Source organism: Myripristis murdjan, chromosome 6 (genome assembly GCF_902150065.1).
Source record: "Myripristis murdjan chromosome 6, fMyrMur1.1, whole genome shotgun sequence".
Taxonomy (NCBI): domain Eukaryota; kingdom Metazoa; phylum Chordata; class Actinopteri; order Holocentriformes; family Holocentridae; genus Myripristis; species Myripristis murdjan.
In genome coordinates, this window is record NC_043985.1 from 28,514,558 (window position 1) to 28,539,638 (window position 25,081).

General features: G+C 42.8%; 1 protein-coding gene across 3 annotated transcripts in view; it reads left to right on the top strand.

Annotated features, from left to right (window-relative positions):
* Window positions 1-25,081, top strand: part of bicd1a (bicaudal D homolog 1a) — a 45,765-nt gene that overhangs the window by 15,577 nt on the left and 5,107 nt on the right. For all 3 annotated transcript variants that reach the window (XM_030054283.1, XM_030054285.1, XM_030054286.1), the window contains exons 2-8: window positions 8,476-8,688; window positions 14,992-15,144; window positions 16,413-16,910; window positions 20,994-21,392; window positions 21,780-22,550; window positions 22,787-22,938; window positions 23,148-23,358. In XM_030054283.1, coding sequence (XP_029910143.1) covers window positions 8,476-8,688; window positions 14,992-15,144; window positions 16,413-16,910; window positions 20,994-21,392; window positions 21,780-22,550; window positions 22,787-22,938; window positions 23,148-23,358 — 2,397 coding nt within the window. The remainder of the gene's footprint in view (window positions 1-8,475; window positions 8,689-14,991; window positions 15,145-16,412; window positions 16,911-20,993; window positions 21,393-21,779; window positions 22,551-22,786; window positions 22,939-23,147; window positions 23,359-25,081) is intronic.

Here is a 25,081-nt window from a genome sequence, read left to right on the forward strand (position 1 = left end):
TAAATTGTGAAGAGTGCAGATTTCTTTGATTAATCGATTGATTATTTCATTTGTCAAATGTCAAAAATAAACAGAGCCCACAGTGATGTCCTCGAACTGCTTACTTAGTGTGATCAGCAGATTAAATAAATTATATTAATGTATAAAAGCAAGAAAATCTTGGCATCGTAGCGATGTCGGTGAAGCTGTAAACAGCAAATATTTGGGATTTTTATATGATAAATGATTAGTGTCTTAAATTGTTTGGAGACTGTTGTAGCAGAATCTGCAGTGAGAACTTACAAAGTCAAAGTCAGATGATGATTCGAGTTTCCAGCGGCCAGTTTGGGGAAGATGTCGTGTTGCGCACATCCGTCTCATGTGTAATGCAACATGACAGACCATGGAGACACTCAGCAGCTTGTGGACTACAAATTCAACTTCTTTCTTTGTTTGTTTGCACTGTTTACCTCCCCGGGCTTTTGCACTGCAGTCATACGTTCATCTGTTTGTCAAACGGAGTGAATGAGTCAGAAGTGAATCTTGAGTTTTGTGATTGTTTATTTTTTTTCTTCTCACTCACTAGAGGCTGACGTGTGTGTGATTGCGCGTGTTTGCATGTTTTCATATGTCTTGTTGAGGCTGACTGGAGGTTGACACATCCCAAATGACCCTCTGACTTATGTCTCTTCCACATTTCTCATGCTGTTGATGTTCTTTCTTTATTATTTATGGGTTCTGGCGCCGTTGTTTTGGTCTCTGTTGTGAAAGCAGCAGCAGCAGCTATGTTTTGCTGTTGCATTTGCATGGGGCTGAAACTTAAGTCACTGTGGTGCACTTTGCTTTGGAAACATGTTTCATCATGGATCATCAGGCTAATGGACAATATATCAACTCAATAGCACACACAAAAATAAAATAACTCACACATGCAAAGGTGTCATAACACAGAGGCTCACACTGTAGAAAACAATCTACAGTGACTCTGTTTCTCTCTTTCTCTCTCTGACTCACACTCATTCACACACACAACACACCCGCTCTCACACACACACACAAAGCTCGAACACACACACACACACACACACGCACACACACACACACGCAGAGCTCACTTTCGGAAGCTGACAGTTGTATGGCTGTCCTGTATGTCTCTCTCCATGGTACTGAAATCCCTGACTCAGTCACCAGGCCAGCCATCTGGATAGGACAGGATGGTGTGTGTGTGTGTGTGTGTGTGTGTGCGTGTGTGTGTGTGTGTGTGTGTGTGTCTGTGTGTGCCATTCATAGGAACTCTGCTTCTTACGAGTTCACTAATACCCTGATTCCTGCTGCGTCATAATTTATCAAAACATTGCAATAACAGAGATTAAAGCTTGGCAAGCTGGCTTTTGGTTGATAACTGAATCAATTTTGCAGTCAAAATGTGAGATTTCCTGGTGTGAAGCTGAGCAATACAGATTTAGCATTTTGTTTTTTAATGTATTCTAATCAGGTTAGTTAGGCTGCTAATTGGCACTGAGCTTATAAATCAATCCGCAATCATCTGCATTTCTGCATGCAGTCAGTAAATCATCAGTCTCTTCTGATTCATCCTCATCACATTATCCACAAATTAGTCTCTAAATGAACAGTGACTGAGATGTAATCAAGTGCATTTTAAGTGTCACAATAATGATTAATCTACCAGGTATTCCAGATAATCTAATCAAAAGTCATATTAATTAAATCTTATTTAGACAATGATGAATAGATAAGTCAGGAAAAATGGCTGATGCTTGTTAATAGCTGATAGTTAACCTTGCCTGGGCCCATATCCCAGTGCCTTTTTGAACTTGAGACTGTGTGTATTTATGTGTGTGTTTAATCCACCAGACGCTGCTCCCTCACCCTGAAAATTGAATAAAAATCGAGATGTTGAGCTGTCGTAATACTGCTGGCTATAAATAGGTTTATTTCCAGTTTGCTGAATGGCTCTGGGTAGATCTGGTGTGTCCCTTAGTGCCTTACCACAGAGGCTGGGCTGGAGATTAATCACTGTTGTAGAAGTAGTCCACTCCACTCCTCTCCCTCCCGGGTGTAAAAATAGACTCCTGGTGTGCAGCTGTACACACACACACACACACACACACACACAATCACAAATCCACAGCCCTCTCCTGACTCCTCATTAGGGTTTGTCACAGAGGGGGAAGATTTTCAGGGTTGCACCCGCTCCTCCCCTTCTCTTCCACCAGTGCCGCCGTGGGTCTGCTGCCTCTGTCTGTGCCTCTTCCCTGGCCTCAGGGATGAATATCTATAGGAGGGGCTCTATTGTCTGGACTGTATGGAGTGAGGCACAGAAGGCCTCGGAGCCTCAAGGTTGAATCCGTAATGGGCTTTTCAGAGCACAGAACTGAGCAGGGAGCCAATCAGTAACTTTTTTTTTTTTTTATTAATATCATCCCGAGGAAATGGTATTAAACTTTAATCCTCCTCACAGTCCTTGGCATATGATGTGGCATGAATAACCGTGTTATGTTTTCCAATTAGAAAACCGCCCCTGTGACACCGCAAATGCATCATTATAACGATATACCACCGTCGCTGCAGTGCATATAATTTGCATGAGCAATACAGTGCTGTCACAGTGTTATTTTTAACCCAGTGGAAGGTGCACTGCAATGGCAACAGGAGAGCCGGAGCATATTGTGCCCCCTTTGTGTGTGTGTACGTCGAGCCACGGCCATCAGTGTCGTTGAGAGTGATTTCTGTTAAGAGGAACATTAGGCAGATGGAGGGCGCAGACTTTGAGGAGGATGCCTCAGCCTTTGAAGGGGGCTTGTTATAAAACCATCTGCCTCCCCCTGTTACGCATCCAAGATCCAAAGATTCTCTGCGGATGAGTTGTGCTGCTGAATCACTGCAACTGGGACAGAGTCTGCCTGTCTGTCTCTCTGTTTGTGTGTTCCTGTGTGTTTCTGTCTGCTTGTCGTTCCGCCTGTCTGTCTACCCATTGAAATGGGTACGTTTACAGCACATGTAGGGTCCCAGAACATCAAAAAGTACAAAACAGTACACAAACTGTGGCTCTCAGTCGATAATTATCACAGGGCAACAAATGTCATGATGAGCAAAAATTGTGTATTTTCAGAAAAGAGTCAACATATGGTTATTTTCTTCATAATTTTTCCCTGTCTTTGTGTAACTTTAGTTAGTGTAATGCTATTTGCTCTCATATACACTATAGATTTATGTCATAATGATGCATGTCGGCATGAATAGGAAGGTATACTGTAAATTTAAAGTGAGTAAACTGTTTTTAGATGGGTTTACCCTCAGCTACAACCCTGATCTTCCTTCCATCAGTATGCATAAAATTACATTTTTGACCAAAAGCCGCTCTGAAGATGAATAACTTAAGCCAAATCAAATTATTTTTGTGAGGAATCCCCTCAGATACAGCAGATACAGCTGGTAAGATTGAAGTTAATGATGAACATATGTTTTAAATCAGTGAGGGTGCTATAGGAACTAACAATCACATAGTTAACCCTATAAAGCCTGAACTATGAAAGAATTGGCAGATTGAAATTGAACCCTTTATTTAGTCCTATAACAAAATATATATATAAAAAAAAATAATAAAAAATGTTTTTACACGACCTTTCTGGTGTATGATATATGATATGTACTTGAAGTGGACCTTGTGGATATTTGTTTTGTTTAGATGTTGTTGTTGCATTTCTTTCAGCATCAATGCAAGTTGTCACTCAACCCAGTGCCCTTATTGATGATTGCTATGAAATCATCACCTGAATGCATGAAAAAGTCCTGGGGAAGCAGCAGCAGTGCCGTTATGCTGAAGCCTCTAGTTTCTCAGGAGTGATTGCTGAGTTGGACTGTGCCCTGTCATCTCAGCCTGCTGTTGTTCTATAGGCACTAAGTCTGCTTGTGATTCATGAGCCCCCAGTGTGTGGGAATCAATAGCCAGCACCCTCCATCAGGATGCAAACTTTTCTTGAATATGGACAAAGTAGACGTTCCTCCCTCTCGTTACCAAGAGCACAGTCCATCCGCACAGCTCAGGATGCTGAGGCTCAGTCCCGTCAGCTTTGCTTTGGTAATGCTCCATCTGATGTGGCTCAAACGACTGATGAAATATAAATCATGGAGAGACTGAGGCTGCCTCCGCACTCTTGCATCGGTTTTGACAGTAACTACCACACAGAGGTAGGGGGAAAGAGATACCTCTGGTTCCACATCTGACACATTTGAATTTATGCCCACCCAGCAGACATACTCTGGGCTGCTCAAATAAGTGGGAGTCAAATCCAACCCTGGAATAATGAATCTCCTCTTTGAATTAGAGAAGAAGGATTCTGGTGAAGGGCACTTGTGTGATTCATTAAATCTCTCTCGATTTGTGGTTGCCCACTCCCCACACAAATGAGGCGACTTTTGACCATCATGACTCATGGGAACCAGAAGTCAACACTGAGTCTGAGCTGACACATTTCCTCTCGGTCCTTGAGGAGGAGGAAAACTGTGATAAGTACGTATGTGCCTCCTCATCAGTGTGTTCCCCGCCCCATGGGCTTACTCAAGATGAGACTCTGGACATCCAAGTTGAAATTAAAGCTCCTTCAAGCCTTGAACCTGTGAACATGGTGGAGAACAAGGCACCAGCCATCCTGATCCTGGGAGATATGAGTCTATCAAGTATGGTTCAAGAGGTCTGGTCAAGCAGATCAACCTCCATATCCAGGGGCCAAAATCATCAAGGTACAAAACTTCCTGAAGGAGGAGATCCATGTCCCATTCCATCCAACTGCAGGAGATCCAGGCTGGAGAAAACAGTGAACAGCTATTTATTATTTGAATACATCTATTTGTGCACCACTGCTACAGTGTCTGCACATTTCTTTTTTTTGTACTTTTTTCAGTGTTGCTGTTTTGCAGCAGTGGTGGTAAATGATTTTTGTCCATAACTGTCAGTCCTAGAGCTGGTCCTGGTGCAGGCTGTGGCACTAAATTGCTTTCGTATTTGGACATTTGATTCTGTTTTTAAAAAATTCCTTCTAAGCACTGGGCCTCTGTTTTGTTTGTGCTTGCTGAGGCAAATTGAGTAGATCATAATGTGTTGTCAATTTTTAATGTGTCAATGTTCTTACTGTGGTGGAGGAAACACTGTCCTTATCCAGGCGATATGAAGTAGTCTGAAGCCCATAACCTGTAGTGCATCAGAGATGTTTTCTTATGAAAATATAATGTCTGCAAACTGTTTACAAACATCAAATTTCAGCCATGTTTCCTTGAACTTCTAAATTATCAAAAATATTTCTACTAAGATGCTGCAAGCTGAAATACTCAATGTATTATGTTAAGCTTGTATATTTTTGCTGTCATTTGCAATACAGAGAGATGCATTACAACTATAGTTATGTCATATTTTTAATGGCATTGCAGTGTAAATCTCTGTTCTCTCTGTCCTCTCCATGATGTGCCAGATTTTGGTTTGTCTTCCTATAGGCCACAGCTGTGGCTGTGAGGCCGGGGTCGATATTGACAGGCTCTCATCCGAAGCCACAACGCCAACTCATTCATTCACACTGTGCTTAGAATTAATCAGAGGTTTTGTTCCAGAGGCCCTGCCTCTTAATCATTCTCCAAAATCACTCTGCACCTCCCCAGAGAGCGAGAGAGGGCACCAGGCTTTTTTGACAAATGAATAAGAGACAGCGTGAGACAGTGTGAAAGACAGAGATAAAAGAGAGAGAGATGCAGACGGGGACAGAGAGCGCAATAGATAGAAAACATGAAAAAGAAGCATAAAATGTTTTGCATTATTATTTTCTAGTCGCTAATGAGGGATTACAAAGCAGGTCCTTAGTGACAGTTTTTTGTGTTTGAATGGCTAAATGTTGTGTGTTTACAGGCGTCTTACTGCTGATTACCGCTAGCTTTTATTCATATGCTAACTGGTACATTTGTAATTAGACGGGAAAACAAAAGGGTCTGTTGAATCAGAATTAGTGTCTACCACAGCGCCTTAATGAAATCAGTGCAGCCACGGATGGATAAGATTTTATTTACCTGATTAACAGCAGCTAGTAGATGAATAGTGACATTTCCAACAGTATTAGACTGTTTGAATAGATGGGAAGTGAATGTCATATTGTGGTGCAGATTGAATGGGAATCTTTGTGCGTCATTTTCATAGATTTCAGCAGTTTGACCATGACCAAGGCTTTATCCGCTGTCTCATTCGGTGGCCCTGGCCGGCAGTGCCGTCTTCATGAAAGGACAGTGTGGGCAGGGACGGGGTCTATTGTGTGGCCAGCCTTTGCTCCTGCACTGCTGGTTCCCTGGTGATGAGGATTGAATCAGCAGGTCAAATGTGACAGAGGGAGGAGGTCAATAAAGCTAATTGGTGCGGGGTGGGCCGCGGCGGTGCAAAATAATCTCCGGTAAATCGGCTTATCTCATTCACTCACACACATAAACGCAACTTTTTTTTTTTCTTAGCCACAATAAAGTGTGAACTGATAACTTATCATCATAGTGGCAAGCACAAGCTCTAGAAAATATTCTCTCATTCACTCACTATGGCACCGACTACATAATCTATGGCGAAATTTATTCTGCGTTTATGATCTGTACTGAAGCAAAGCATTTCTAAAAACAATAAATTTCCCCCATCTAACAAGAGGACCTCTGGATACTCCATCCTGCATAGTTCACACTTTATCCACAATGTTGAATTGTAAGCAAATATATTACATAGATGGCCGGAGGTTCTGCGGGAAGAGAAGACAGCTGCACACTGGAGTTCATGTCATCAACAAAAAAATGGAGGCTTGTACCTTATAAATGATTCATCTCTCACAGAGAAGAATCGGTTATTATGGTGAGGGGACTGAGTGGTTGTGAATTATTAATTCTCCAGTCAAAATAATCTGGCTCGCTAGATTGTTTGGATAAAGCTTGGGGCTCAGGGCAAAGACTGGCTATAGCTCAGTACAGTAAAACATAGTCTGTCCAAACCTGAGACATCTTAACTAGTCCAGGATTTATTTAGCTGTTTGGACTTGAGAGGGCCTACTGCACTTCCTTTGGGAAATTCAATTTTTAAACCCTGGAAAGGTTATGAATAATTATAATTTAGAAAAGTTCTGATTGACCAGCTAAAAACATATGATGATGGAACCATTGTGGAGGCACTGTAGGATTTCCATTGTTTGTGTCCAGGTATCAGTTTGTCTCAATCTGGTGAATGAAAAAAAAAAAAAAAAAAAAGATATCTGATTTACCCCGGTGAGTAAATACTATCCATATTTTTAGTCCAACAAATTGCAACATGTGTAGTTACTTATATTGGTCATGGAGATTAATTGAGAATTAATGACGTCATGGAAATGTCATTGCAAAAGGCTATAAACTGTGGTTCTTTGTCCAGAAAACCATTCATGTGGTCACTTACAATTTACATGGTCAATTTGGTCGAGTGCTGCCTCACGAGCACGTGGTGACTGCACACCATAAAAAAAAAAATGTTTCAGAGGATGCCGTAAACCACTAAGTGATCCATTGTCTCTCACAAGAGGCCATTCACTTACTTGACCCCTTTTTGCTCGGCATGTAATGGCCAAAGTCTGTTTAGAAAGTGTAGGATGGTTCACAGAATTTATTGAACCACTGAATCAACTTAGCTACATGCATGTCAAGCACTATGCAGTTTCCAGTGATGAAATTCTGCAGCACACCCACGCAGTCTACCCCGTTCAGCCAATAGTACACATATATACAACAGAAATAGTATCTTTACTAATTCCCTTAGCTATATGTTTTAATTTGCGCTGCACAATCCAGTCTTAATAGGACAACGGGACACTTTTTATCACCCCGTCCCAGCTAGTTGGGTGCAATATTAACAAAAGGTCCTCCTTCCCAGCATGGCCTGTGTCCAGGTGTCATTGGAGCAGCCTTGTTGTGCTGTTGATGGCTGCTGTGATTTCCTCAATCAAGCCCTGGCTCCTTTATCATGACAACTCAGCTCTTAGTGGTGTGAAAACCTGTGTCAGGAAAATGGGAACAGTGTTTCTATTGATCACCAGGGGGGTGAAATATCATCTCACATAGACAAAAAAGCAGGTACCCTTGAGGGACAGCCCCTACCCTGTATGGGTGGTCACAAAGACAGCAGGGGAACCCCTAGTGGCCATAACTGTGAAAGATCTGTTGGACTCGCATGTCACTGGACGTTTAATCCCACATGTAACATCCAGTGACATCCATAGATTTGTATATGGCAGGTTTTGGACCAGTGTCATTTTAGTTTTGACATCGCTGGAATGAAAACATGGCTATCCAATTTATTTTTTCATCGTTGATCTACATCTTTGCACTGACGAATTATTTAAGCTGCGGTCCAAAGCTGCATCACAGCCTCAGTGCGTCAACCTGCAGCCTCAGTTCCCTTCCTCTAACCTTCAGTTCCTCTCTGTCCCCCCTCAGGCATTTGGCCAGGCGTACTCCAACCAGCGCAAGGTGGCGGAGGATGGGGAGAGCAACGAGGAGACGCTGCTGCGGGAGTCGGCGTCAAAGGAGGCCTACTACATGGGCCGTCTGCTGGAGCTGCAGTCGGAGCTGACGCTGAGCCGCTCTGTGGCCTCCAACGCCCAGGCGGAGACTGAGAGGCTCAGCGCGCTTGTGCAGGAGCTGCGAGAGGTAAACTCCACATTTACACCATCCACCACCTCCCTAAAGTAGTTTATGTCTTTCTTTTTTCACTGGACATGGGAGAAACAGGAAATGTGAGGGAGAAATGGGAGTAGAACTGATGCACTTGGATGTATGTGTACATGCAATAAATAACAATTACAATTTTTTTCCCCCATCTAGTTCACATTTGTGCGAACATCTTGCTGATTTTAAAGGTGTCAAATTATTCAGTTTTCATGATTGTTTTTTCCAGTATATTTCAGCTTCTGATGAGATTTTTTTTTCATGATGCTCTGCAAATAAATGTAGCTCAGTTAAAACTTTATCTGTTGAATTAAACTGGAAACTCAAGTCCTCAGAGGCAGAGCAGTAAAAGTACTGGAGTCTGACTGGCTGACTACACCAGCTCATCTAACATAAACCTGCTGATTCAAGGGTTTCCAGTCCATATACTGTGAAATTCACTGGTTTGAAGTAAATGTTAATGAGTTTAGTTTATCAGTTGTGATGCCTTGACTGGATTTAATCCTATTGGGCCAGTTAATCAGGATGGAATGACTTTAAATTCACAAACAAAATCAAATTTGAACATTTTCTACATGAAATGTTTTTTCATCATATATGCATAGAATCAGAGTAACATTTGAAATCCCACAATAGGACTTAATAAATAAAGACTGTCATACTTGTATAAACCACCTATACTGTGCTCTATTTCTGGCTTGATCTCACTGTAATTTCGAGGTGCACAAGCTAGAAAGAGTTCACAGAGAGGCAGAGGAGGGCCATACCACACACACAATAAACAGTGTGTGTGTGTGTGTGTGTGTGTGTAAGCGTGCATTTAAGCATGCGTACATGTACTGCAGCCACTGTGGCGGGCAGTGCACGGGTTCGAGCTGGGGTCAGACACCGCAGCCACGACCCCATTGTGGGGGGCAAATCCGGTGTTAAGCTGGGGAATAAGAGAAATGCCCTGAGCTCGGCACATGTGTAGGGACAGAGCGAGCCAGGCCGCTCTCATCACACAACCAGCATTACACCCACAGAGCGCAGAGGCACAAGGACACACACTCTCATTCACTGCAGTCATCAGGGAATGTTGTCAAGTTGAATTGTCACTCTTTGTACCTGCTGCAGTAAAAGTTAATTCAGATATTGTGACGCTCAGTAAAAAGTGTGTTTAAGTAAGAGAAGGCTTCCATTTAATCAACATGTGCAAGCATAATGATAAAAATCAATGTGTTTTCTATGGGGAAGCAAATGTTTTTTTTGTTTTTTTTTCACCTGGAAGTCTTCATCTGCATAAACCTCCTTTTAAACTCTACAGGGAATGGTGATGCTTGTTATTCTCGCCATGTACACCTGTCACCTGTTTGCCTCCTGATCACGGCCCTTTGATGATGAGTTTCATCAGCTGCCTGTTGCCTCTCTTAAAATCCTCATTTGCATATGTGACGCCTATTAATGAGGAGGAGACACTTTTTTAATTGTGAGCGGCAGATGCTGCAGCATCACTGGGGGCTTAATTTGTCACAAACCACATCGAGTCAAAAATATTTTCGCAGATTCCAAGCAACCTTTCATAAACAATATTTACATACACAGATTTATCAAAAAAGAGGAGAGAGTTTACTTTACCTTGAGAAAATGTGCTGTCTGTTTTTCACTAATGAGAAATGCAGCTGTAGTTGAAGCTAAATGGAAAAATGGAAAAATGGAAAAAATAATGGAAAGATAAAATGGAAATTGCAAGTTTACCATTGGGTCTCTTTTTGTAGAATTCTCCTTAAAACTAAGCCACATATAGTACAATACAATTATATTATTAAATCAAAGTGCATCAGATCATCTTATTAAATCTTATCCCATCAGTCGGCTGAGATTCTTTCAGTCAAGAAGTTGTTTCAAATTGTTTAATTTAATCATTTACATATGAAAACACAACATAAAATAAAATAATACATATTAAAAATAATTAAAATAAAAAGCTTCCTTTTCCAGAAATACAAAGCTGTCTGGTGGCAATGCATTCAGTATCGGCCACTTCAAATTAGCTGGCAATGAAAATCTTTGAATGCTCAGAAATATGCTGATTCTGATCCTGCTGCATTTGATTATAAGTGCTTTGATTAATATTAACATAGAATATGAACTCTTAAATTTGTGCCATCTCATTGCCATAAAAGTTGAAAAGTTGGATAAAATAGTCAGATTCTCATATTGAATGGCCGAATCTGACTGGACAGAGACAGTTCTCATTCTGTTATAGCCTGTGGTAGTGGATCTCAAAGTAGAGGTCAAGACCCCCCACAGGGTCGTGAGACAATCTTAGGGGGTCGCAAGATTATAACACACAAGTCATTTTAAATATCCAAAGCTGTCATGATTATTTTTTCATATGTTACCCTTTTTTCTGTTTTCTTGTGACATACCGAGCAGTTTGAAAACACGCCTCCTCTGATAATTAAGCAAATGACACAACCTGAACAGGTGGTTATGCTTTTGTTGGACTGTTCACCTCTCTGCACATGCAGTCTGGGGCAGGGAGCGGCTTAACTGAGAACCGCTGGCCTACAATAATTACTGTATTACTGTAAGTTACAGTAATGTCAGACTTGACGTAAAAAAACATGAATTTGAACATAATCCCCACAGCTGGTGTAGGATTTGTGATGCATAACAGAGATAAGATGCCATGTCTGCCATGGCACTGTGAATGTAATTAAACTGTCACAGTTGGAGCTGTGAGGCCGAGGTCAGCGGCAGGTTAGCAGCTTGGCCCTGTGGAGGGTTCAGGTCCAGTGTTGTGTGGTGCACTGTCCCTGACCCTGAGCCACTCGAGCCCCAATCAGCTAAGTTTCTATAGAGCCTCACTGACTGATAATTGGCCTCTAATCCTGTGCACTTCATACCCAGCTCAGCCCTAATGCCCTGCATTGTCATGAATATGTAACGAGTCAACACGACAGCAACAGACAGGTCATAGGCATCAGTGATATCACATCATACAAATTAGTAATTATGGATTGTTTTATGTATTATTATTATACATATTATTATTATTGTTAGAGGATAATTAGGCTTGCTATTACAGTATTATACTAGGTATTTGTGTGTTTGGTACAAGAGTATATTTCAGTGCTTTTCACAGCCCTGTTTCTGTGTTTAGAATTGAATATATTGCCTTTATTGTCAGTGAACAGCAACTGTACATGAAATCCCAGTGCAACTCCTGAAGACAGATAAGTGGCACCAATAAAGGCACAGGATAAAAAGATTAAAAGACAATAAAAACTGATCTACCATTGACTTTCATGTAATACATAGATAGTTACAATGCAAAAATAATTTTATTGCACAGTATATTGCACACTTCACTGGAAGCTATTATATTGCACTAAGCCTATGACATTTTTGCACCGTCTCCAGATTTCTCAACAGCCTGGAATTATTTAATAGAGTTCAGTTATTTGAGGGCATGTCGATAAAAACTGTTCACGAGTCTCAAAGTACGGGTCAGTCGCAGCAAAGCGAAGAGGTGATTTATTGCAGTCGTTTCCAGAGTGTAGTAGCTACTGGGGCGCCCCGGTGGCTCAGCGTGTAGCGAGCGTGCAGTGTAATACTGAGCCTAAGCTGGAGCGGATTGGGTTTGAATCCATCCAAGACCCTTTGCTGCAGGTCATCTCCACTCTCTGCCCCGTCTTTCCTGTCTCTCTCCACTGTGACTGTCTAATAAAGCAAAAATGTCCAAAAAATCTTTAAAAAGAGTGTATAGACTATCCCTTAGCTACTGTGTAAGCCAAAAGGTGCAGTGTGTATCATAGTGGCCTTTCGTGGCAGTCCATTTCATAAAGCACTTCTGCCTCTCTGGAAACAAAAACCACGTCCTCCACCCCCAGTCGCCAGCCTGAAGCTCTAGAGGGTCAAAGCCAAGAAGCGGCCATATGTGTCCCAGGTTTATGAATCTGCTCCCCTGTGTATTCTTCCCCCCCACACACACACACTCTTCCACCCCTCACTGAGACTATCTCTGGGTCAGCACTTCTGCCATATGTATGCGGAGCTGCAGGCTGCCACTGAGCAGCCTCGCTGACGAGAGGACGGGGAGAGGAGAGAACACGAGCGGCTGGTAGAAGATGACAGAGAAACAAGATAATCTAATGCGTCACGCAGCATTTAAATCCATTTTTGAGACAAGCAGAGTTTCTCTTGACAGATAAATTGAACAAATCAAATATCAGCTCCCGTCTCCCATCTGCTTACCTCTTTGTTCACACATATGCACACATTCCCTAGCCTGCACGCATATACAGTTACATATTTTATATTCATGCGTCTATGTATATGTGCAGTAACTGCAGTTTTAGAGCTACATTATACTGTACATTTGTAGTCCTGGCAGCCTGTCAATTCTGGCATTTCTGTTCTGATGACAAAGGGATTATCCTGCTCGGCATTTCTTACGCCCAGTAAAATGATAATCTTTGGGATATACATGAGAATTACTGCAGAATTTCCATTTGTAGCCGGGCCTAAGCCATTCCTCTGGAAATCCAAGCAGTCTTATAGTCAGTGCTCCGAAACTGGCAAGCCCCTTTTCTCTCTCTTCCTCTCTCTCTCTCTCTCTTTCATCCTCACTTTCTTTACAACCATTTGGAATGCATTTATTGTGATTTTAATTTTGCTTGACAAAGCTGCACATAAAAAATAACTGGTAAATAAAATAATGATAAAATGAGGAGAGAAAGGGAAAAAAGAGTATGCAAATAAATAAATTAAGTAACAATGTAACCACAATTTTAATCAAAGGTAGATCTCTTTATACTGCAGTTATTAGAACTTATCTAATGACAAACAAGGAATTATTTTCATGCAGTTAGGGTTTTATTTTAAGGAAACAAAGGCAGGATATAAGTGCATTTATTGGTTGCTGTTGTCTTGCCATTAACAGTTGTTTGGGCACCGATAAATCTGCTGAGGTCGACTACATGTTCCCCATCCTGCCGAGCAGCGCCTTCGCAGATTTATGACATTTGTGGTCGGTGCATTTCTCCCTTCGACATTTTTTTTTTTTTTACTCGGTCCGGCGTATGCTCGGGTTTCTAAGGGCATCTGTGACTCAAAAGAATTATCTTGCAGGGTTTTGGAGAGTGCTGACCCATTGCTTTTATGGGAAAGTCGGATTGTTTCACAGAATTTCTCTTCCTGTGTGTGTGTTTGTGTGTGTGTTGGTTTGGCGAGGGTTAGAACACATGCACAATTGTACCCATGGGCATAATTAACTTTGAATAAGACAGCACGCCTGTTGCCAGCGTACATAATTATTGCATGTATGGTGCCATAGTTCATTGTTTACAGCAAAGGATGAGTGACATTTCAGTGTGCCAGAGCCTTTCCACTGAGCCAGCATGCACAGCACCAGGAGCCTGGCTCTGTTAGGCCTAAACTGAGCAGAACTTGAATTCATGTCATTAGTAATACCTGTGTTTACCTGCTATTCATGTGAAAAGGGCCTGTTGTGATGATCAATGCTATGAGGACACCGTGTATGTCTTCCTCCTTTACCCGTTTGAACACTGTTGAGTAGCACCAGAGCGACTAATCGAGTGATGTATTAGTCTTGTTATTAATTGCATTACTGTGTTAATTATATTTAATTATGTCAGATGCATTAATTAATTAATTGTCATGTATTCATTCATTCAAATAAAAACACCAAACAGCTTCACACATGCTATGTTTTGCTTGCATTTCGGTGTTTCACGTCATAACAAAATGCATACTTTTACATGCTATTTCAAATAATGTATATTTTTATTTATACTCACATTGCTTTTGGTTGTTTTTTTTTCTTTTTTTTTCTTTTTTTTGTTGTTGCTTTTGGTTGTTGTTTGTATATCTGTTTCTGTATTATGACTAATGCTTCATCCCACACACTGGGTGTTGTAAGAAAACAGTAAGAAAAAAAAAAAAAAAAAAAAAATTGGTCAAACAAAGTGAATACTTTTATGTATTATGTACCTGTATATGTATGTAATTTTAAGACATCCCTTTGGGCCCTGGTCACTATAGTGATGAGCATTTGTCATTATTTTTGACATTTTATCAATTAAATAATTAATTGAATAATTGAAAACAATTCTTAGTTGCAGTACTACTTTATGTGAACATGTAGGTTGTGGAGAAATATTGACGTTGGCCGTCTTTCTCCCTGCTTCCCCACCTCTCCTCTTTCTCCTTCCTCCTCTCTCTCCCTCTCTCTCTCCCTCTGCTCCCCTCTTTCCATCTCTTCTTTCTCTGCTCCAGAGTAATGAGATGCTGGAGCTTCAGAGGAGCAGGATGAGGGAGGAGATCAGGGAGTATAAGTTCAGAGAGACCAGGCTGCTGCAAGACTACACAGAGCTCGAGGAAGAGAACATCACTCTGCAGAAGCTGGTTTCCACGCTCAAACAGAACCAGGTCAGTATATTAGCATCTTTACCCCCCAGTGATGTATTTCATGTAGTAACACTGATTACGTAAGTCTGTGTGAAGCCTACATTTACTGATGCTCAAAAATCAATAAATCATAAGTTGCACAGCACGTGTATAGATTTTTTTTTGCCCTAGAAAGATTGGTTAGTGCTTTCAGAGAGCACATATCCCACCATTCCTTAGTACGTATCCCAATTTATTTAGCAATATATTCCCTCACAAAAAAGATACAATACAATCAAGCATAAATTCTTCCCTCCCCGCTCCAAAAATAATTCAATCAAAAAAGGATGATAAAACAAATTAAAATAATAGCAACACTAATTATAAAAATATTCATAATAATGACAGGAATAATGTGTGTTAATGGTAGAAAGAAAGAGAGAAAAGCAAAAAAAAAAAAAAAAGGAGGAAAGAAAATTTGTAAGTACAAGATATAGACATACTAACAGGACAATACATGCAGTTTATTATCATCTTATATAATGTTCAAGGCACCCACCAGGGCCAGGAAACACCCAGGACCGCCCAGACCAAAGGAGGCACACGTGTACAAATTATTGACTTCATTTTCCAAAATCAATTTTATATGACTTCCAATACAACCTCCAAATGTACCATTCTTTTAGTCTGGCAGTATGGCCAGCAGGTCCAAGATATATTGGAGCACGACACATCCAGTTGCTCATCCCTCGTCACACTTTCATTACTGTAAGGGTTTACGGTGTCTGATTTAATGTCCAGCCGCGGTGTGAGTCACATCTGTACTGACTGGCACATTATATCATGCCTGCTGGGGGTGGAGGGTTGATTGGAAGTACAGCACAGTAAAGGTCATCTGTGGTATATAAAAGTGACATTTTGGCCTTGAGAGTGTTTGTCAGACAGAAAGAAAAGGCAGAAAGTAGATAAAAATCTGTGTCCTTCTTTATGACTATCAATCTTAAGGGAAAGGTGAAGGTAATTTTTGTTAGATGTTAAAAAGTATCACACAGTTATTGCAAAGTCGAAATTCTGATTTTCCTTCACTTGTCTGCCCTCCTGCCCTCTCCTTCTGCTTCCTTCTTCTTTCCTTATTTAGGTATGACTAAATCATTCACACCAAGCTCCTTGGAATGCATCCAGGCCTTCATTAAACCCCTGTAAAGCCCTATATATATATATTGACCTGGAAATGGGTCACCTCTTACTTGACTAGCAGCTCCAGTGCTATCTCTCATCTCCTTTCCTTTCCTGTCCTGTCCTCTCCCCAGGTGGAGTACGAGGGACTGAAACATGAGATTAAGGTGCTCGAGGAGGAGACGGTTCTCCTCAACAGCCAACTGGAGGATGCACTACGCCTAAAGGACATCTCTGAGGGCCAATTAGAGGAGGCCCTTGACGCCCTGAAGAGCGAGCGCGAGCAGAAGAACAATCTGCGAAAGGAGCTGGCCCACCACATCAGCCTGAGCGACAGCGTCTACGGAGCAGGGGCGCACCTGGCCCTCACCGTCACCGGCGTCGAGGGCCTCAAGTTCCCGGAGGAGACGAACGGAACGAATGGCACCAACGGCAGCGCCATGCCCGCCGCTAACGGCAACAACGAGGACAGCAACCGGTGCAACGGCCACCTCCACGCAGGCACAGGATTGGCCAAGATGAACGGGGACTACCGCCCGGGCCGGAAAGGGGAAGCTCTGCACCCGGTGTCCGACCTGTTCAGCGAGCTCAACCTGTCGGAGATGCAGAAGCTCAAGCAGCAGCTCCTGCAGGTGGGTCATGGGAAAGGGAAATGCAAGTTGGGAGTTCTGCTAGGAAATTGCAATGTTCCATACAGGTTTGGCTTTCCAACATTGCATAACACCGGCCTAAATAAGATTTTAATTTGCAACCCTCAGCTAATTGCATTGAAATTGCACTGTGTAATGCCATCCTTACAGTGGCTGAGGCTTACACTGTCATAGTTACAGTATAAGTCATGCGTGTTTGTGCATGTGTGTGTGTGTGTGTGTGTGTGTGTGTGTGCTCAGTCCCAGGGTTTTATGAAGCAGAACACAATGCACATTATTTCCACAAGTGATGCCAGCAGCACTTGTGGGTGCCACAACTGATGGTGAGATGATAGATGACTCACTACACATCTACAACTGAAAACAGCCTTTTTTTTTTTTTTTTTTTTTTTTTAATAAAATAAGATAGACTGCCTATCAATAACCCAAGTAACAACAAAACACTTCTTCTAATTTGGCCCTTTTGTGTGATTGAATGTTTATTGTCCGGGACTGTCCCAATGCAATTTGAATGTCACAAGGAGCTTATTGAGTATTTGTTTGCTTTAACTCCACATTCAATCTCAGACAATCAATGGAGTTTACTGCAGAGGGATAAAGGCAGCAATTTACACACCCAGAATATTAGAAGAGACGCTTTAACTCTCTTTTTCGCAGTAAATGTCAATAGAGAAAGAGAGTTGAGGGTCTTACTAACTGCTCTGCTGCAGTGTGTGTGTGTACGTGTGTGTGTGTGTGTGTGTGTGTGTGCGTGCGTGTGTGTGTGTGTGGAGGGGTTCTCCACTCCCCTGATGAAAGCAGTCGTGTCCACAGGCAGCAGCCAGGAAATGACAAGGTGATGACATTTTGGGAACAAGAGAAAAACAGAAAGAAGGACAAACAAAACAAAAAAAAAAACATACCCATCTGTTTCCTGCAAAAGGCCATTCAGCACTGCAGGTTTTACTGGATGTTTGGCTGTTTGCTATCTTTGTTTTCCCAAGACAAATAAACCCAGCCACCGTGGAAACTTTGGGGGAGCATTGTTCAATGTTTGCATGTGCGAGCGTATGTGTGTGTTTGTGTGTGTGTGTGTGTGTGTGTGTGTGTGTGTGTGTGTGTGTGTGAATTTCCCAAGGAATGTTTTACAATACAATGGGGAATCCCAGTTCATGTCCCTCTAAAACTCTCAATTAAAAACCTACAAAAAAGAATTAAGAGCTCTTTAAGTCAAGTCAACGCCCCAGATACGCACACATACCCTTCTGCCACTCACAGTGACAGAAGAAATCGTAGTACGCAAGTATTTGTGCTTGCATTGACGCACACATGTCGATCGTGTGTGTGTGTGTGTTTGTGTGTGCATGTGTGTGTACATGAGTAAAGCAGAGTAGAGACGATTCAGAGCAGAACAAAGTGATGAGTTGAATCCAGCAGCAGAGGCACACCGCAGCAGTACATTAGCAGAGTGCGTGTGTGTGTGTGTGTGTGTGTGTGTGTATGTGTGGGTGCCATGGGGAGCCCTGTCAGCGTGATTAGCGTCCGATAAAGCAGGACGTCAGATGCAGCGGCAAGGCAGAGGCTGGCTGTGTCTGCTGTTGGCTCAGAGACACAGAGACAGGAATAGAAGCCTTTCCAGGCGGAGGGGAGGGAGCGATGGATGTGAAGTGTGAGATAACATGGAGCACACACACACACACACACACACACACACACAGGCATGGCATCATGACATGTGGCTGACACAAAGAGTATAGAGCTCGTACTGTGCCACAAGTTCTGTCCATAGTTACATATAGGACCTCACCGCTCTCACATCTGTTTCTACTCAAGTGTCTGCAGGGTCCTGAAAACCTATTTGCATGTTTTAGATCACATTATATTAATGTTGAGGCTTTAAAGGTCTTGAACACAGCCAAATAAAGTATTTTAAGTTGTAAATTCAGTGTTAGATTACTAAAAATGTTAAGTGCATTGTGTTTTGAAACCAAACCAAACCGGCAGACCCTAAATTCTCTAGTTCTACAAGTCTACAGGTTATTTATGTTGTTTTTTTTATTTGCTTTTTCAACATTTATTTCAAATACAATATTTGGCGTGCTATATATTCCACTCTAAATGGCAATAAAAATGTGTTAAGTATAACTTGGAGACACCCTGAAAACCATAACATGTGCGTGCCTGCCTGTGTCATGAGTTGATGTGTTGATGTCCGATTTGTGAGCATCCATCCAGGCACAAACACACACACCCAAACACACACACGATCGGTAGGTATGCATCGTGAAGGACGGAGAAAAAAAAAAAAAAAAAAAAAAAAGCAGGACAGGAGATTAGTTTTGAACGTAAATCAAATTAAGTCATTAATGTACATTTTTTTGCCCTCGCTGAAATCCAGTGGGAAATAGAGAATTAGATTAGGGGCCCCTGCATATTAGTGGTGTGCCTTTCCCAGTAAATGTATTCTCTCACTAAGCAAATTTCCGCCAGAGCCAATAACTCGGGGAGGGATCTAAATGCCAGCACCTTCATGGGTCTAATTGCAAGTTGAATTTTGTAAATAACCTTCCCCATCATGCACACTGTCAAATAAAGTTCACAAATGGAAAGAATGAAAACCTCTTTGGGTTTTTTTTTCCTCAAAGATAAGCTCCAGTGACTTAAACCATGAATAGTCACATTAATTTCTATACATATTCATGCTGGCTGATAATCTTTAACTTAACTTAGAGTTGCAATATTCTGTGTCATGGTGGCATTTGCCTTGATGTTGTCTGTCTTTGATGTGTTCCTCTGGGTTGAGAGCGCTGGCAGAGTGATAACACACAGCGCGGGAGCTTACTGTGGCTTAAAGTCCGCTGTGCGCTGCCAAGTCTTAGCAGAGGAACCTAGATCGTCATATTTTCAGTCTTTATCGCTCCTCAGGATGCTGTGTTGTCTTCATGCCACTGCGACTCTTGTCCCGGTCCTCTCGACCCTCCTACTCGGTACCATTTCACACACTGACACATCCCTCTTGGCTGTCGCTCAGCTAACTTGGCTTGCACCGCAGCGATAATAAGACCAGGCCTTCTCAACCACCTTCCCCATCTTCTCCGTGTTACAATTATATGCATAAATTAAAAATGATAACGCTGTTTACCCGTTCGTTTCCCTTTGTTTCCCTGGGCCTCGTCCAGATGGATCAATACAGTTTCACCATCTCAGCGCTTGAGGCAGTGCAGATGGCTGACTCCTCTGATAGGTTCAAGACATTGAATAGCACTTGACTTCAATTACAGGAGTCGCAACCAGCAAGCATAATTTATGACAAGCAAGCTGTGGATATATTACACCACATGTCATCGTACACCTCTGTACCGTATCAGAAATGCAGGTCAACTGATGTGCTATGGTATTTGCCTGTGATTTCCATGGGTTTGTTCAGATACTGCTTTATAATTGTGTGCAGCATTTTTTTTGTTTTTTCATCTTTATGCGGCCCCTTAACATGTTGTGGAGAGTTGCAGTTCATCCTGATCATGCACTTGCATAACAGAGAATTTAGTGACAGACTTCTTCAGTGGCCCTTGAATATTGCTTCTGTTTCTGTTCTTTTTTCTGATCTTTGTGAAGCACAATATGTTGATAGATTGAAATAAGTATCACTAGTTTGTCATAAAAACTTTGCAATTCATGAATAAGTCTGGACAACCACATTGCGATGTCAGTTTTGCATGGTGCACCTTTAATGACATATAATTTCTATGATACAAGGGAAGCATCTCACATTTATAAGACTGTATATTGCATTTTTATTTTCTTAGCATCACCTTTTTATACTGATTATATATATTTATATTTATATTGTTTTATTGCCGTCTATTGTATTTTTATTTCTTTGAATCGCATTTGTATATTGTTTTATTAGCTTTGAGCATTTGTATTTTTAACTTGTAAAGCACTTTGTGAGTTCTCTCTGTGAAAAGTGCAATATAAATACATTTTACTTTTTTTTTTTACTTACTGTTGAACAACTTGTGCAGCGCTTTCTCCCCTCGTTATGTGTCTGTCTCTCACATGTTAGTGTATCCTCCCGTCCTGCAGGTGGAGCGTGAGAAGGCGGCGCTGCTGATGAACCTGCAGGAGTCACAGACCCAGCTGCAGCACATGCAGGGTGCCCTGACCGAGCAGCACGAGCGCGTCCACCGCCTCACCGAGCGCGTCAATGCCATGAAGCGTCTCCATGGAGACAAAGAGCTTGATGACCCACAGGAGAGCGAGAAGCCGGATGGCGGCTCCCCGTCGCCACCAGCCAACGGTCGGTATGACCCGGATATCCATGGGTTTGAGATCCTGGAGTGTAAGTACAAGGTGGCAGTGACGGAGGTGATCGACCTGAAAGCAGAGCTGAAGGCCCTGAAGGAGAAGTACAACCAGGCTGTGGAGGGGCAGGGAGAGGAGCACAGCCCCAGTGACGACCGGGTGCAGGCACTGAGTGAACAGGTGAGGCATTCTCACGTAGATTATTTTGTTCTTGCTATTTCTGCAACCTTTTACATCACAGTGCAACTGCCACATATCTGCTTGCTCTTTGAATTGGAGGACGTTGACCTCACTTATAGGAACTATTGACCCAAAGTACAACAAGTGCATTACTTCACATGCAGATGCTGTGCTGTTGGGTCATGGGGTCACAAGAATTTTTTCACTGGAAACTGTTTCCTGCCAAAGAACACCAGAAATCTGTATCTATATGTTCCTACGTTGTACAAATTCAGGTTGGGTTTGGATAGGTGTAGTTTGTTGGTGTTCTTTGGTGAACTGTTTCTTAATTTTCTCACCTTGTAAAAAAAATATGTGTAAAATGTCTAATTTATTTAATCTGAACAGGTGACTAACCTGGAGCGCTCCTATCGTGAGGGCCGGGAGAAGGTGGTGTGCCTGGAGGCGGAGCTCCGAGCATCCTCGAGCATGGCTACAGAGAGCCAGAGCATGCTGAACGCAGCGCAGGATGAGCTGGTGACCTTCAGCGAGGAGCTGGCCCAACTCTACCACCATGTCTGCCTGTGCAACAATGAGACACCCAACCGTGTCATGCTGGACTACTACCGCCAGAGCCGTGTCACGCGCAGCGGCAGCCTCAAGGGATCTGACGACCCCCGGGCCCTGCTCTCCCCCCGCCTGGCACGACGTCTAGCGGCGGCCTCGGCGGCCTGCGGCTCAGAGTCCCCGCGCAGTCCCATGGATTCTCCTTCCAAAGAGCCGCAGCCCAGTGACACAACAACCACATCCAACACAGCGGACAGGGAATCTCCAGCATGCCAAGGCAGCCCCAACCACACCCCCATGGGTTCACCAGTAATCAGTGTTTCTCATTCTCCATCCCCAGTGCCCTCTGAGGCGGGCGGGGACCTGCGGAAGGAGCCCATGAACATCTACAACCTGAACGCCATCATCAGAGACCAGATCAAACACCTCCAGAGGGCCGTAGACCGCTCTCTGCAGCTGTCCAGGCAGAGGGCTGCAGCCAGGGAGCTGGCACCCATGCTTGACAAGGACAAAGAGTCCTGTATGGAGGAGATACTCAAGCTCAAGTCCCTGCTCAGCACCAAGAGGGAGCAGATAGCCACACTTAGGCTGGTGCTCAAGGCCAACAAACAGGTGAAAAGAACATGTTTTTTCACATACATGAAGTGCAAACACAGCATAAAACTGCTTAATATATATGCAAATTGAAGGTGACACACATTTTGTGCAATATTCTGGATAAACTGCACATTAACTGTCATTTGTCGCCGGCAATTTTCTTTTTTGGCAACGATATAATCCACCATTTATTATCTGGAATTAACCCACATATTGTACTAAAATGCTAAATCCAATTATTCCATTTCCAGACAGCAGAGGTTGCGCTGGCTAATCTGAAGAGCAAGTACGAGAATGAAAAGTCAATGGTTACAGAGACCATGATGAAGCTGAGGAACGAGCTGAAGGCTCTGAAAGAAGATGCTGCCACCTTCTCCTCTCTCAGGGCAATGTTTGCCACCAGGTGAGCAGGATTCTGGGAAATATGAACATTTCTTTTAGACTGCTGGAAATACACGGGGGATTTGCATGTGTTACTGTGTGAAGAACTGGTCATGAATATAAATGAATGTGGAATCAGTGTGTATGAATTCTCAGCTCGCCACACTCAGATTTCCTTTCTCTCATTTTACCTTTGCTGTTCCTTCTCTCCTTCCTTCTCTTCGTCGTTAGATGTGACGAGTACGTCACGCAGCTTGATGAAATGCAGAGGCAATTGGCAGCGGCCGAAGATGAGAAGAAGACGCTGAACTCCCTCCTCCGTATGGCTATCCAACAGAAGCTGGCCTTGACCCAGCGCCTGGAGGACCTGGAGTTCGACCATGAGCAGACCCACCGCGGCCGAGGCGCTAAAGTGCCCAAGATCAAAAGCAGCCCGCCCAAAGTAAGTCGGAGAGCCGCCCTCACCGCTCCCCCAAGCCCTACAAGGCTTCACAGCTCCTCCACCATGAGCACACACACCCGTCACACCTCCCTGACCCTCTGTAGTCCACCTTCCTTAGAATTACCCACCTGTCCCTCCATGTCTCACTGGATCTATCCTCAAAACCCAGATCCTGAAACAACCCAGACCTCAGCCTCAGCCCTGCTCTCCTTGGGTCACTCCCAGTGGTCTCTGGGAACCCAGGCGGTCATCATAGATCCCGAGTCGCTAACTTTAGAGTTCAGGCGGATCATTCATTCAGGACAAGACTTAGGTCAGCTGTCCCCGTCTCCGAACCCTAGCTCTGCCCCGGTATCTCCGTTACGTCGGGCAAGGTAATGCTTCATTAAAGAGCACATCTGGGCTTCCTCTCGGGCATCGCCGCACCCGGCACCAGTATCCCTTGTGTGCACCGTTCGCAGAAGCCTCAGGACTAGGTGGGAAACAGAGAGGAGGAAAACTGGTTTCTTGTGTCTATGGTTTGAACAAGCAGCAACACTTTGACTCTCTCCTCAGGAAGAAGAAGCCCTTGACAGCTTTGCTTCATCCTCAAAACAGTGCTGAACAGCTCATTCAGCCCATACTCTTCCTCTCCATACACAGTGACTTCAGCTAAAACGCTCAATTATAGTTTTTAATGACGAACGCAGCTGGGTTGCAGTGGATTTTTTTTTTTTTTTTTAGACGAAAACCCCATATTTGATATCAGGTACCATTCTCTGGAAGTGAGATGGCTGATAAAATAATATATGTCATTGTGTATTCCCCCTCTGCAATACTGTAAAAGAGGAAATAGTGTTTTAAAGTGAAAACAAAGAGGCATACTACAGCATGAGCAAGCAATGAAACAGTCAAATGGCTGCAGTATGCGCTTTGGCTTTCACTGACTCACAGCACCTCGCCATGGCAGACTCAGTGAATTACAACATAGAAAGACTATTTTTTAACATTATCACCTTATGGACAAATGAATGTACCTCATTAGGCCTATTATATATGTTTTATTCATTGATGATATGATGTAAAAACGATATATCTGCCAGTTAATCAGTGCATGCCTTATTTTTCATATCTTTGGAACAAAAAGCATTTGACAGGGGGATCACATGGATTCATAGCGTATAGGGTCTTAAATAGCTAACCTGATGTTCAGAGTCGCATGGAAACCAGCAAGACCTCCTCTCTGTGCCTCTCTTGCTCTGGGTGCATCTCCATCTTTGATGTTCTCCCCTTCACTTGATTTGTCTCCACTCCTCTACATGTATCAGAAACAGAAGCAATGTAAGACAAAGCATCTGCTGCAGATGAGCAGAAGGAGAGAAATTTAGGGACGGAAACCGCTTGAAACTAAATTCATCCACAATGTGCAACGCCTTGATGATCCCCTCTTGCAGCACTGCTACTGTCTACCACCAGGTGGCAGTGTCTGACCACATTTCCATCTCTCCATCCCATTGGAGACTTTCCTGTCAAATGCTGTTTGACTCTATCTCCCCTCCCCCCAGATAACCATCTCTAATATAAGTGAAACAAAAACCTGCGTACACAAAATATAAAGGAAAATAAGTCATCATATCTGTGTTCGTTGAAGAACTTTGTTTATGTGAATTATTACATGTGTGGAAGTCAATACAGTAGAGCTCAAGGATATAGTAGCCATAAGTCGGTGTTGGGGCTGCAGGTG